Below are 15735 nucleotides of genomic sequence, written 5' to 3'. Positions count from 1 at the left end.
AAATCAAATACAGAAAATCTGAAATGTGTGAAAGAACATAGTGTGCTATCAGACATGCATATAATTCACTAGACTTGCCTCTCAAGGTTTTTCTTTCTTTATACTAAAAACAATTTCATGTTATGAAGGTTATCTTAGCTGCAAATATATTTTCATAGTCTTCAGCAAACAGTGATAGATTTCAGAGGAAAAGCTAGCATTTATGTATAATTACAGACAGCCACCAATGTATGTGTGTGGGGTGGTACATATTACATATACATAAATATAATACATATACTGCACATGCACAAAAATGACTGTTTTGTGTTTTGTTTTGTATTAAATGAGGGTGGCTACACAAATAAAGATTTAATACAACATGTTTTGTTTATTACTTTTCTCAAGACAGAAAAGGACTCATTGATTAAGGACACGTTTTAAATATGCACCCAAATATAAATATATATTACATACACAGTATAATAAGTATTACAGCAACTGGCTTTACACCACTGTGTCAGAAAGTCCTTGTGTTATATACAGCATGCATTGTTATATACTGTATATATCTACACTATTAAAATTCAATTTACACTGGTGCTTTAAACTGAGAATTTCCATAGGAATAAAATATAAGCATAATATTATATCATAAAACATGCACTATAAAGTTCCTGTCTATTCTACAAATAAGTTATGTTATCAAAATATCTTATTTAAGGGATACCTCAGCCTTACACTTGTTAGGCCTCTCCTTTCATGTAAACATAAACAGAGATAAAAGACATAACGAATCAGTGTAACCTAGTAACCTAGTAAGAGGGAGGTTATTTAACAGCCATGACTGTGGAAGAGGTAGACACCTCTGTTTACAAAGTAATAGTCCCTGTTTTACCCCTTGGCGCCTCATTAGACCTATGTTAACTCATGCAGTTCTGCGTCAGATATAATTACTGCTACTTCTCTACTTCAGCATTGCATTCGGGCTCACTCTGGTAACCTCATTATGTGTCTTTAATAAAAAGCAGAGTTGGCATATGTATCTTGTGTAACTGTTTCTATCACCGTAACCATGGTAACTTGAAATACTCTAATCATATTGCCAAACTGCATCATACTGAACATATTTTACTCTTTTGTTGGCACATCACAAATTGTTACACTATAGCTGGACTAACATAGGAAGGATCATATTGTATTTGTCCCTTAATAGATAATAGATCTGTAACTAAGATATAAATAATCCTTACTGGAGGCAAACCAATCCTATTGGGTTTATTTCACGTTTAAATGATTTTTTAGAGACTTCAGGCATGGTGATCCAAATTACAGAAAGATCCCTTATCCACAAAATTCCAGGTCCTAAGCAATCTGGATAGTCCCATTCCAAGGCTAAAGAAGTGAAATAGCTTCATACAGGTAGAAACCACCTTGTTGGAGTCATACATCTCACTTTTAAGTGAATAAACAGCTAAAAGACCAACATTATTTGGACTGTTTATGATTGGTTTTACTTTGAGACTCCAGGCAGACAAGCAAGACAGGTGCAACAAGCACAAAGGCCCAGCAGTGCTGAGACGGCAGCAGCTACACGTGATTGTTTCTGGTATTTGATCGCTTTCTTGACTTCTTCATTAGACTGAGATATGTATTCCTGAGTGTGTATCACGTTGAACTCGATGTTATTGATAATATCCTGCTGCTCTGAGACTAACATTTCCAGCTGCATAAAAATCAAGTGAAGTTCAGTAATCTGGACTTCAAGGTCCATAAGCTGTTTATGTCTCTGTTGGGCCATGGCAAGGTGTTGTTTGGCTTTGAGGATTTCTAAATCTTTTCCAACAATTTGTGGAGCCATTTGGCTGCCTATTAATTGATTGATGTCATCCTCCTGAAGATCCAATCCAGCCAGTTCTGCCTGCCTCATAATCTGTTCTTTCAGCATCCCCACGTACTTTGTCTCGTTGATGTAATGTTGAGTCATAACTCCTTGGTATCGATTTGCTAAGGCGCTGAACTGGCTTTGACGGATGCGGTACTCTGCCATCCAGTTTTTACTGTCCTCAGCCAAAGCTGCCTTCATTTTGCTAAGCTGAGACTGAATTGCTGTAGCATCAGAAATGAAGGTAGTTTTCATTTTACTTAACTCTTTCTTTCCTTCATAAATGTCTGTCTCCGTGGTGCTGCAAAGGACATCCCCCTGTTTTTTCTCAATGAGTCTGGCAAGATCTGTCAGACCCTTTAGTGAAACTGAAAGCCCAGATACCTCCTGAAAAAACTTGTCCATTTCATGATTCTCTGTTTCTTGATAGACAGGATTGTCAAATACCAAGTTCTCTTCAAAGTCGAGTAACTCATCTTCTTTCACTCTAGTTCTAAACTCTTCCAGTCTGTCCTTCATTTTCAGATACAGATGCCAGAAACATCTGTCATGCAAAGACAATGGAAATAAAAGGAGCATCAGGTTCTTCTGATGTTATTAGCGGCATTACGTCAAATAAAGCAGTTAAAGTTTTCCTCCCAGACCTTGCAAATATTGACTGAGTTACTTGGCTTGCAGATAAAATGTCCTGATGGTCACATGTCTCACTACAGGCTGGGCTGCTCCACATGCCAGAAGTGGGTGTTGCATGCTTCTAGAAAGGAAATGAAGATAGAGATTTTAGCTCAGGCAATTAAGAGCAAATCCTCTGGCAATTAACATTGTTGTGCTTGAAGGATTAGATTTAGGATGATCTGCTTCAAAAGAGGATTGGACTTTTTTTTTAAAGTAAATGTGGAAGAAAGATATCATGCAAATAAAGTCTTTATATATAAGCAATTAAGGGCTCTGGCACACGGGGAGATTAGTCGCCTGTGACAAATCTCCCTGTTCGCAGGCGACTTCAGTGATTTGCCAAAATCGCCTGCGCAGTGTGTGCCATCCCACCGGCGACTTACATTTTCGCCGGTGGGATGGTAGTTCAGGGAGATTAGTCGCCCGTGACAAGGGAGATTTGTCACGGGCGACTAATCTCAACGTGTGCCAGAGCCCTAAGGAGGCGAGGAGAAAGAGTAGATTTCATGGAAATATTTTTATTTGGCAATGGATTAACAGGAGTTTAGGAGAGCAGTGACATAGCGAGATGTGTATGATGGGAATTTGATTCAAGGAGCGCATGAAAAGGCTCAAACTAAAAAAAAATTTAATCATGGCTCAGATTTAAGGGGGGCAGTTCCTAATGCTCTTTTTTTTCTATTTGTGTTTGTTTTTTTTTCTCCAAAATACGAAAAAGAGGTTTTCTGGATTTGTGCACGTGTTTTGTCATGTCTTTTTTTCATTTGTGCTTTTTAATTTAGATCTTTTAATAAATAACTGGTATTTGTGGAAATGAGTTTAGTTGTAGTTTTAAAAAACTCTAAAACCATGAAAATTTGAATGTTAATAAATGCCCCCTTAAGTGTATTGGCTCACAAGGCGTTTCCATCACTGCTGCCCTTTGGTGAAGAACAGTGAAGGTCAAATTCCCCTCTGTGTCACTGCTCCTAGTGTTACATAAGCCAAATGGTGACTCTGTACAGTGATCAGTGCAATTCACTACCCATGTGACCTCATAAATCCAATACGTATTCCTTTATATAAGAAGCATACCTGCCTGACATTATTTGTCATCTGCAAATCAAAGCTCTTTCCAATGGAGACAAATTGAGTAACATGCTAGCTACGTTTCTCATAGTACCAAGAGTTTCTCCTAGCAACTTAGAATTTCTTTAGTAATAATCAATGTAATTGCTCATTCAGTGGTATCTTAAAGGGGTTGTTTGCCTTCAAGTTAATTTTTGGTATGTTACAGAATGGCTAATTCTAAGCAACTCTTCAACTGGCCTTAATTTTTTTATTATTTTTTTTATAGTTTTTTAACTATTAGCCACCATCTTTTGACATATTTTTCCAGCTTTTAAATGAGGGTCACTGACCCCCAACACCAAATAAACACCTAATAAACATCTAATAAATATTATGTAAGGCTACAGTTACATTGTTATTGCTAGTTTTTATTACTTATCTTTCTTTCTTTTTCTCTCCTCTGTGAATATTCCATTCTCATTCAAACTAGGGTACAAAGTAGTTGCTAGGGTACTTTGCACCCCTAACAACCAGATAGCTTTTGAAATTCTCAACTTGAGAGCTGCTGAATAAGTAATTAAATAACTTAAAAACCATAAATAAAAAATGAAAATCCAATGCAATTTATCTCGGAATCTCACTCTCTACATCTTACTACAAGTTAATTTTAAGGTGAACCACCCTTTTAAGAATTTGCAGTTTAGCATGTTCCCTGTAATGTATGGGTGTCACAGAATTACAGCATACATCATGTGCTGGGAATAGTAATGCACAATGAACCTATATATATTTTTAACTAGTTTATTCTACACAGATTTATTGTTAAAATTATGTTTTTGGACTACCACAACAGTTGTGCATAACAGGTAAAGGTCAACTGTGAAAATCAGTAAAGTGTGGAAATAATGAACATCTAGGTACAGCTAACAAACAGAATGCCAGCACATTTCCAATCTGGAATTGTCTAGTCATTGCCTTGAGCCCCAGGCTTACTGCGTGTTTGTCAGTAAAGCTCTAGTCTCATTTGGAAAAGTGGATGATAAAATTCAGGGAATTACTTTTTACAAGCATTCATGGGACAGGCAGGTGCACTTTCCATTGCAATGATGAATACAAAATGCATTGGGCAAGGTTACCCTATTTAATACGCATTTACTATGTAGCCAACTTCCACCCCACATATAAAGGGCAGGCCTGCTATTGGGCAGTTGTTTAAGATAGGACTAAATTCAGATGTAATTTGATGTTTCCTCAGTGAATAGGTTCTAAAGGGGTAACTCCCCCAGCATTGTTCAGCAGTGGGTGTAACACTAACACGTCTTCTGTGGGTGCAACCATAGGGGTGAAGAATATACCTTAATTTTATAATTTATTTATTTAATCTTTAACAGACACCAAAGGGGAATGTATGAGGCAGAACAGAAGAGTATGCAATTGGTTGTACAGAACATTTATTCACTAAGTATTATATTGTTGTTAATATTAATTAGAGCCGCATACGGATTACCTGAATTGGGGTGGGAAAGGAAATTTGTATGGTCTTTATAGAGTATTTTTGTATTCTTATCACTGCAAAGGTAAGAAGTATGGCAGTCCCACTTACAGTATACAGTAAGCATTTTTTTCTAATAATATTTCTACAGACTCCTCTGTCCTGGAGCCACATCATGTCTTCTTATAGATTAAAGAGAACAAACAAGTGTCAGTCATACAGATACCTCAGTGACATTATCACTTTCCTATGAAATTTTTTCCACATTGTGTGAATATTCCATGACCCAAATGGTCAGGTTTCTCTGCTGGCAATATAACCTATGGGACAGGGACCTACTTCCTCCTGTCTCTCTTAATACATTACACAGGAATGAAAGTCTCAATCACTAAGGGGCTGATTTACTAAGACACGAATTCGAATCCGAATTGGAAAAATTCCAATTGGAAAACGAACATTTTGCGACTTTTTCGTATTTTTTGCGATTTTTTCTGCGCCTTTACGACTTTTTGGAAATTATCGCAACTTTTTGGTGTCCAATACGATTTGCGCGAAAAAACGCAAGTTTTTTGTAGCCATTACGACTTGCGCAAAAAAACGCGAGTTTTTCGTAGCCATTCTGAAAGTTGAGCAAAATCTGGCGATTTTTTCGTAGCGTTAAAACTTGCGCGAAAAGTCGCGCCTTTTTTGTAGCGTTAAAACTTAAAAGGTGCGACGTTTCGCGCAAGTTTTAACTCTACGAAAAAATCGCAACTTTTAGCGCAAGTTTTAACGCTACGAAAAAATCGCCAGATTTTGCGCAACTTTCGGAATGGCTACGAAAAACTCGCGTTTTTTCGCGCAAATCGTATTGGTAACGAAAAAAATCGCGAAATACCGATCATTACGAAAAAAACGCAATCGGACGCATTCGGCCCGTTCGTGGGTTAGTAAATGTGCCCCTAAGGGTTGCCAAATTTTAGGCACCCCCAGTGATTTTACCCTGGGTCGGTGCTCCTTTTAGCAGCAAATTGCACCAACCAGGGTTACTCTCCAGCAAGCACTGTGGAGCGATCATCTTCCTGTTTCGTCTTTCTTCGCATGGGTGCACACATGTAGAAGAGTACAAAAAGATTGAAGAGTGGCTTTTTCACTCTACTATGCATGTATAGGCCCCCCCGGGGGACTGAAGAAAGAAACATAGGGAGAAGTGATAGCGCCCTATGCTCACTGAGAAGTACCCCAGGCCGGGCAGTTTTCTGCTAAAAGGAGCACCAGGCTGTGGTACCATGTAAGTGATTATAATCGCTGGGGGTGCCTAACATTTGGCACCTACCAGTTATTGAGACTTTCCTTCTCCTTTAATCTCTGCAATAATGTATGATAAAGTCTATATTTATACATATTTATTGCTAAATTTGTTCCCACAATACATGCATCCCAACTAGAATCCATCCTACACGGACCAGTATTTCAATAAATCAGGGCTGCCAATTTCAGTGAATTTATGTGGATATAGACCCTAACAAGATGAGTTGCCAAAAACCTAAAAGAGAACTCATTTAATTTATAAATATATTTAAAAATTTTAAAACATATTTTTAGGGCCAACAAAAATACAAAAGTGGATTACATACATTCATTTTAAGCTATTGATACTGATCTTAAAATTGTCTGAATAGTGAGACAAGAAAACCTGATTTTCCAGAGTGAATACCTGGAATTTCAAATAAACAATCTAGGAAGATTTAAGTACCTGTTTTTGTCATGCTAACTCCTCCCAAATATGGGAAATCACTTTGGTAATTATGGCAAGCAAAATCAATTATGTCCTGACATCACAGACATCATAAGGGGTAATTTAAAATTCCCCCAGGCACTGCTCATTTAGGCAGCACTTCTGCCTGGGGGAATGCCTGCACGAGTAGGAGACAGGAGAGCGGACACATTGTGCCCTGTGAAATAGAGCACTGCCAAATGCATCCAGTATTCTGTTTAAGGGGGTTATCTGCAGGCCTCTGTGCATCAATACAGTGATCAGGTAACCTGCAAGAGGCAAAGGCAGTGTGCAAAGTGCATTTTGAGGTGGGTCAGAGGAACATTAGCATGGGCTTGCAGAACCTAATCTAGCCCCTCTCTAACAATTTTCTTGTGTTAATCACACAGACTGCAAAGCACAGCAGTTTCCCAGTGTCAAACAGCCATATAAAGTTCCAGAGCTGGCATACATGAGAGAGGCAGCTATTGATTCTCTGAAGAACACCTGTGTATAATCCATGGCTTTATGGATAAGCAGTATGCTGAGCCATACCCTGTTAGCCAAGAGGATATGTTCTTACTCTGCTTACTGTGCTCTTTGTATTCATTTTATAACTCTTACTAAACAAGAAGATGCATCACGCATACTATGGTATACTGTTTTTTTCCCCAAACCAAACACTTATGTATCTAATTCAGTTTGGCACTGTCACATGACAATGTAGTAACAAGGAACCTCAGCGGGTTTAGATGAGCCCAGCCTTCCTTAAAATTGTTTGTGCTTGCCAACTGTGCATAAGAGGCCTGGAGGATGTACAAACCAGCTACCTCTGCCTGGGGCAAAATACTTTGCCATTTGACACACAGTAACATCCAAGAATTTGCCCATGGACGAATATAAATAAGTGCACTATTATTTGGGGTAAAAAAACAAAACCAAGCTATATTGTTTGCATTAAAAGGTCAAATATAAAAGCTTGTTAACAAAGACTAATGTTAAAATATTACAGATTTATTAGGCAGTTGTGTGTGTGTGTATACACATATTATATATACACACACATATACAATACACGGAGGGCTACCCACTAACAGAAATAGCTATAATTCTATCAATGGACTGTATGCACTTGAAAGTGATAGAAGTGTTTTTAACTTCACATCTCATTTACTGACCATAAACCACCCTTTTCTTTATGTCAGGAGAGTACGGAGTCTCTTCTGTATGAAATATAAATGAAGGCACTTAGGACAATGAAAATGTTTTTTGTGTGTGCGCGCGTACCCATGTGTGTTAGTGGATTATTACCACTTACAAGGATAAGAACCTGCTCTTGACAAGGCATACATTAAAATGAAGATGAGCTGTAAAAAGTAAGTACATGTGTACTAGAATAAGAGGAGAGACAAACCATAATAACAATACATATAGCAATCCTTTAAGTGTACAAGAAATATGTGAAAGAAGCAAGCCATTAATCTGAGTGGGAAAACCTGAAACACAATTAAGAAGCTAAAACAAATAAGAACGGTATAATTAAAGCTGAGGAACCATTTACCTGCAGGCATTAAAAATCTGTCGTAGCAGAGTGGTTAATCAAAGCTCTGTTAAAGTGAAAATGCTTTTTGCGTGGAGCTATCGGTGTGCGCTCACTGGACAGCTGAAAAGAAGTTTCTGTGCTGGGATTTTCTACCAGTGGCTCCCACAGCTTATCTGAACTAAACTTGGTGGCTGTTCAACCCCTCCCATGTACCAAACCTGAGGAACTGGGGCCATGATGTCACAAGGAAATACCTGGCAGGAAGATTTAGACAGAGTTGGAGAGGAGCACAGAAGTAAGGTCATTAGGTGAGCAGTGTTTACAGGGCTGTTTATAGAGATGGGAATTTGTTTTGGAATTTCCACTCAGCTATTATTTTTACAAATATTAAGGAGTTATAAAGCATTTCAGGGTGAGTAAAAGATGGGTGTTTGTATGTGCAATTCTGTACTTCTACATTATTGATACTGGGTCTTTAGATCTAGAAGTAGTGGGTCTGGTAATTTGACCGTTGATAAATCTCTCCATGATGGAAGTAGGCATCCCAACAGCCGAGAGCCCGAAAACTGGAATGTAAAAATGCGGCAAAGTTTGCAAGTTTCTATAGAAGTCAATGGGAGTCTTCCTAGGTAAAGTCCATCCATATTTGAGAAAAAATTTGAGGCATTTGATATTTTTATTCAAACAAGTTTGCCTTAATAATAAATGAGCGAGCATTCAATATGCGAATTTATTCAATTTAGAAAAACAAACTCAAAATTCACAAACTCAAAAATTGATAAATAAACCCACTACTGTCGCATTAGTAAATACTATAGTTAGTAATGTATCTAAAATAGCCTACTATCTATCTTAGAAATTGTATAGCATAGCAAATTGTTATGAGTAATACAAATAGTCATGGTATCGCCAAAGCAATATCAGATCCATATATATTGTGCCTAATAAATAAAGGTGTTGGGGTAAAAAACATGATAGGTCAGCATTCATGAAGTCTCTTATGGACATAGGCAGTCCAACACATCCACATTGATGCATCAGTCCAACACCTACAATCCCATTAGTAAATAATAATGCTCTCAACATATTGTTGATGATAAGAAAACAGAAGTGTAAATGATAAAGTTCTGCCCCAACCAATATAAGAGAGGTAATGGAGATTCCCCGCATAGTAGAAAGCTGTAGTTCAGCTAATTCCTTTCTCATGTTATTTACAGCTCATAAGAACCATGAGTATAGGACAAATAGCGGTTGGTGCAAATTTTAGCCCTAAATATAATTAGAATTTCATGAACAAATCATGAGCATTTAGGTGAAAATCTTGCAGTGATTCTGGGGTGCCAGTCTCAAACAAACATAGAGGATCTAACATCTATCCATTTGTAAATGGTTATGCCTTTCCCTATATGTGGAAGGATATGCTGTTGCGCACTGTTATACATGAAAAACTAAGCAACAGAAAAAGCAATATACAGGTATGACACTTATGGCCTTAAGCATACTCCCCTTTTGTGTCTACTTCTGTTGCTACAATAGGGATGTCATTCATGTTCCCACAGGTACAAAAATTCAGACTAACCATTTTCTTACTTTCCCAAGTGCCCCATTCATGTGACTTGTGCTCTAATAAACTTCAGTCACTCTTTACTGCTGTGCTGCAAGTTAGAGTGGTCATTCCCCTTCACTTGACCCACCCCCCTGCAGCCTGTCAGCAGAACAATGGGCAGATAACAGCTCCCTGACCCCTCTGCTGAATTGGGCTAATAGTACTGCTAGTAGAGAAACTGTCCTGTGGAGAAATGAACAAAACTGCCAGTACTGCCTCCTATTCATGTTACGATGATGGCACATGGGAGATTTGTTGTTCGCAGGAAATATGTGCCAACATTGGGCAACACATCTCCAGAAAATTCCTTTGTATAGGTGCCAGTGTGACTCTATTACATTAGAAAGTGGCATGGGTGGCTGAAGTTGTTTCTCTGGCAGCTAAAAACCACTATGGAAAAACTGCCCCATGTGCCATTAGCCTCAATTAGCTTATACAGTAAAGGATTTATACACATACACACACACATACACACACATGTAAATAATGGTACATTACATTCCAAGAAAAATGACTTCAGATCCTAAATACATTATTCAGTGAGAGGCAGTGGGACCTTTAGCCCCAGATACATTATATACAATGAGAGGCAGTGGAAATTTTAGCCCCAGACACATTAAATACAAGGAGAGGCAGTGGGAACTTTAGTCACCTGAAGCCTGGAGAAGATTTCAACATTTTATAGATCAAAATTATGTCAAAATTGTTTGCATTGCTACAAATGTTCCCATGCTCCAACTAGTGGCAGATATGAGAACAGCACCCACGTAGGGGAAAAATCCATGTCATAACAAGTCTCCTCCAGTGACACTGAGCAGCAGAAACAATAGTTTATTTGAAAGCATTTCTAATGTTTAGCACTGGCTCTTTCTAAAAGCTCAGACTCCGGTACAATGCCCAGAGATGGCACCTACATACCAATATTACAACTAAAAATACATTTATTGGTAGAATGATTTGCAATGTACACAGTGCAATTTAGTAATAAAAACTACTCATCTTCTTAGTGGTAGCTATTCCTATATGTCTACCTTTTATCTGATGTCACTATATGGTCACACTACCTCATATGGATCCACAGTATTACATGAGTACCTCATCCACATCCAGTTCTTGGCAAACAACCACTGGTGCTCTTTACTTCTTCAAAACCATATGCAGGCTGTAAATCAACACCACCATCCCTTTCTCCAGCACCATTGTGAGGGCCCAGCCCCTCCCCTTCTACCTGCTACAAATCTCTGCAAATGCAGTTCTTTTTTACTTATGAAAGTCTGTACTTTTTGAACTTTTGTGCTTTGTCACTTGAGAAACAGGCTATATTATGAATATATAAAATATACTATTGAATTATTGTATTCCTCAATGAGAGCAATGTGAGAGAGAAAAGTTAAATGCCACAATCTCTCTCAATAAAAACAGATGAAAATAGATTTAAGCAGATTAAAATACATTACTATTCTGAGGACATCCATATTCCAGTACAAAAAGACTGAGCTATGGTATTAGGAAAAACTGAATTCTATTCAAAGGCTTATAATACTGTAATAATAATAATAATAATAATGGTATATTAATCTCTGGAGCCCTACAATTAATAAGAGAAATGGAAACTTTAGCTACTATGAAAGCTGACAAATTAAACTATTACTATCTGCTTCAGAGAATCATGTTAGGGTGTGAGCTTGGTAAGGTTTCTAATATTCACTGATAATAAGCTGAGCGTGTAATGATTGGCTAAGCATTATATATAACCATAACAATTTGATGTATTTTTTTCCAGGGTAAGCCTACCTGACTCAACAAGAAAGTCCTGATGAACGCTAGACATTACATATAGTTGTATAATTGTTCAAAATAAGGAAGATAAATAGCAAATACATTTTTTACAGACTACATATTTCCTCAGTTGTTTTTTTCAGTCCCAGTGCTTTATAAGTACAGTACAACTGGTGTGTTTTCTTTTTTTTTTTTTTTTATAGTTTTTGAATTATTTGCCTTCTCTTTTTGCCTCTTTCCAGCTATCAAATTGGATGGGGGGGGGGGTCACAGTTAATAGAGTTTCTTCAGCAGAATCCTGCATTGAAATCCATTTTTCAAAAATTCAGATTTTTTTTATATTCAATTTTGAAATTTTACATGGGGCTAGCCATATTCTCCATTTTCCCAGGGTGCCACAGCCATGTGACCTGTGCTCTGATAAACCTCAGTCATACTTTACTGCTGAGCTGCAAGTTGGAGCTATATCAACCCCCCCTCCCCCCAGCAGCTCAATGCACTGAGATGGCTGCCTACACACCAATATTACAACAACAAAAATAATTTGTTGGTTCAAGAATACAATTTTAAATGAAAGAGTGAATTATTTGCTATGTTAACAGTGTAATTTAGAAATAAAATATATACCATAAGGATCATGGCAGTATCCCTTTAAAGTTGAAATACTCTTCCCCCTAATGTGATTTGCACTCGGGAGTAAGGAGTGTTAGTGCTCAGTGCTGCTACTCAGCTGTGTTGTGCAAAGCTGTTGAATACCTTCTACTTTGATATAAGTGTCAATTTTTTTACATGTTCCTGACAGTCAAGAATGCTTTAAAGGAGAAGAAAGGTAAAAACTAAATAAGCTTTATCAGAAAGGTCTATGTAAATACAGCCATAAGCACTCACAGAATCTGTCAAAATTTGTTGTCTTTGTTTTCCTGTGCCAGAGACACGCAGATCTCTCCTCTCTCCTGCTCCCCCCCCCCTTAGGAAAGTGGATCTGAGCCAATCAGCAGGAAGCTTCCTCATAGTGTTACAAACTGAGCATGTACTCTGATCTTGGTGCAGGAGCAAGGCATTATGGGAATGTTCTTTACATAGCTCAGTGTTTTTTTTTTTCCTATGAGGCTTCTGATCATCTGAACAGGAGAAATATGGGGAGACTTAAGGGCACTATTGAAAGGACTGAAGGTATGCCTGCAGCTCGAGATTAACTCTTAATTAGCCTTTCCTTCTCCTTTAATAGATCAGAAATGATTGACCTGTTGGGAATCCTTCTAGATTATCCACGTTACTAAATACAACAGTCCCGGTGACAATAAATGGTTCATTTACAAAGAATATATTGCATGTTACATTTAAACAGAAACTGACAATACATTTTAAAGTAATAAACACAAAGAATAATAAGACAAAAGATTTTGCAGAATATTCATAAAGCATCAAGAGCATTTAGAATAAGAGAGATGCTGTTTAAACTTATTACAAGATGGTATTATGTTCCAGAGAAAATGCATGTAATGTTTCCAACCTCATCAGAGTTATGCTGGAGGTGTAAAAAGGAAACAGGCTCTTTTAAGCATATCTGGTTCACTTGTATAGAAATGAAAGGATTTTGGTCCAAGATCTGTACTACAATTGGTAAAGTTACGGGTACTAGAATATTAAGCACTGATCTAATGTGTTTGTTATTTTATTTTGATGATAAGGAAAATAGTGTATTAACAGATAAACTAACTTTACATCTTTTGAATGCGGCTAAAGCTTTGATTCCCAGAGCCTGGAAAAATACTAAACCACCTTCATATTCGGAGTGGATAAATTTAGTAGAGGAATCTAGAAAACTGGAAGAAATAACTCATTTAATACAAAATAAAGTTGCACAGTATAAGGCAACGTGGTCACCTTGGTTGAAATTGAACAATATACTGTTTTAAACTAAGCATTTGTGTTCTGTGATGAGGCTGTATACGATGTTATGTATAATATATATTGGTTGAGAGGTTTATAAACTGTAATGTAACTTGATGTAAGCCCTTGGACATATATATTTTGGTGTAATATGAATGTTCTACCTTTGCTTTGCTTAGCCCTATTTTCTTTTCCCTTCCCTTTTCTTTTTTCTGTATCCTTATTTTCTTTGGGAAAAATGATAAATAAAGATTGATAAAAAAAAAAAAACCAAAGAATCATGAAGCACATGAAATGCCAAGGAGCCCATAATGAAACTTGCTAATCATAATGAAAAGCCTAGAATATATTGTTTTATTAGAGGTAACTCAGTCAAGCTAATATAGTTACTGAGCCAATTTCAGTTTCAACAATAGAGTGTTTGTCAGCAGGAAAGAAATCTTAGGCTTCATCCGATTCTGTGAGCAATATGTGAACTGGATCACTTCCAGCTAATAATCAGCAGAACATCTGAACTTAGCCCGGGAAAGAAAAAAAAAAAAAAAAAAGAGAGAGTTGATGAAAAGATAATTGAATTGTTTTCTTGGGGTTTTATGCCTGGAATTTTGTTAAAGAGGATTGCTCTTTCTGAGAGATACAAAAATCTGAAAACTGCTGGAATATCTGTTTCAGTGGATGTAGAATAATAGTCATTTATTACGTTAAGTGTCTGAGTCGGCATTACCCACTGTAGCTACATACAGGAAATTGGTTTTCACTGCAGGGTGAGCAAAATGACCGTCCCTAAATCTATGGTTATAAGAAAAGAGTCAGATCAAAGTGGCACCTGCTAGAAGGCAAATATGCACAACCTGCACAGTTTATTTGTGCCAGCAGCGAGAGCAGGAACATTACATCTTCCCATCCTTGGCCGTTAGCAGTTGTGAATTAGGCATGGTTTCTCTCTGGCAAGGAATAAGCTTGTTGCTGCTTAATATAAAATAACCCCTAGGGGCCCATTCATTAAACCACAATTTTTTGCCAATTAAAAGGACGATTGGAAAAAATTTGGAGTAACCACGATAATTTCTGATGTGCTAAAATTGCGCAAAAATTATTTTCTTGGTCATACGAAAATATTATGGTTGCCAACCGAAAGTCTCAAAATTTTCGTATCCGAACGATCGGAAACGGCGTGAAATCCTTTTTGGCTTTGGAACAAAATGTATGATGTTGGAAGCCTTCCATAGGACTCAATGGCACTCTACAGAAATTTTCATAGTCGTTACAAAAAGTACAATAATAACAAACGTACCACGAAAAAATCATGAAATTTTAACGATATTATCGTGGATATTAAAAAATGTTCTGTAAGTTAGAAAAATTAGATTTTTTCTTAATCGTGGTCAATCGTGCTTTAGTGAATGGGCCCCCTAGTGTAAAATATAAGGATATTAGAAGTCACAGAGGTATCCTCATATTTTGCAACAGGGAATACTTTATTTATTATAACACAAGTTTAAGTAAGACGTGGCATAAATATATATATTTGCAAGAATTGTGCGCATGCCAATCCTCTCAGTTATGGTTTATTCATCGACTTTTATTATCATCAACTTTTCAGTTCTGGTCTAGAACCTTTATCAGGATGTTAAAGCCAAACCTTTACACATAAAATTACACCATAAAAAAGACACGTAGCCCGAGCCACCAGACACACCATCCAGTGTAATGACTTCACTTCCCCCAGGACACAAGTATACTGTTACCATGGAAACCAAGCAACCCATGACGTTGGGGGGAAAAAAAAAAAACTAAAAAAAAAACTACTACTTTTATGTACTATGGGTTAACAACAAGTGCATACATCATTATGCCAAAATATCTGAATAATTACACATGATTATAGTCACACAAAATATGCAGCCAAATCATCAAATGTCAAGAAAATAGTTAAAAGAACAATATTCATTGAAGAGCCAATGTGTCAAGCTTTTTAATCCAATATGTATCATGCTGCAACAACAGATTAGATCTCCGCTATGTTTAGGCACTGGCACTTGATCAATAGCAATATACTGTATTTAAAGGTTGGTAACCTATGACAAACTGGTCCGTG

At 37.2% G+C, this 15735-nt stretch overlaps 1 protein-coding gene across 1 annotated transcript; it reads right to left on the bottom strand.

Moving 5' to 3' along the window:
- Window positions 1-346: 346 nt before the first annotated feature.
- LOC100494194 (syntaxin-3-like) lies at window positions 347-8540 on the bottom strand. The gene is made up of 2 exons (XM_002940432.5): window positions 8378-8540; window positions 347-2618 (listed from the first exon to the last, which is right to left on the bottom strand). Exon 2 carries the CDS (start codon window positions 2441-2443, stop codon window positions 1493-1495), a length of 951 nt encoding a protein of 316 aa, XP_002940478.3. The 5' UTR covers window positions 2444-2618; window positions 8378-8540; the 3' UTR covers window positions 347-1492.
- Window positions 8541-15735: the final 7195 nt, after the last annotated feature.

The sequence above is a fragment of the Xenopus tropicalis genome, chromosome 8 (assembly GCF_000004195.4).
Source record: "Xenopus tropicalis strain Nigerian chromosome 8, UCB_Xtro_10.0, whole genome shotgun sequence".
Classification (NCBI taxonomy): Eukaryota; Metazoa; Chordata; class Amphibia; order Anura; family Pipidae; genus Xenopus; species Xenopus tropicalis.
Note: the sequence above shows the minus strand (reverse complement) of the source record. Positions and strands in the feature narration are given on the sequence as shown.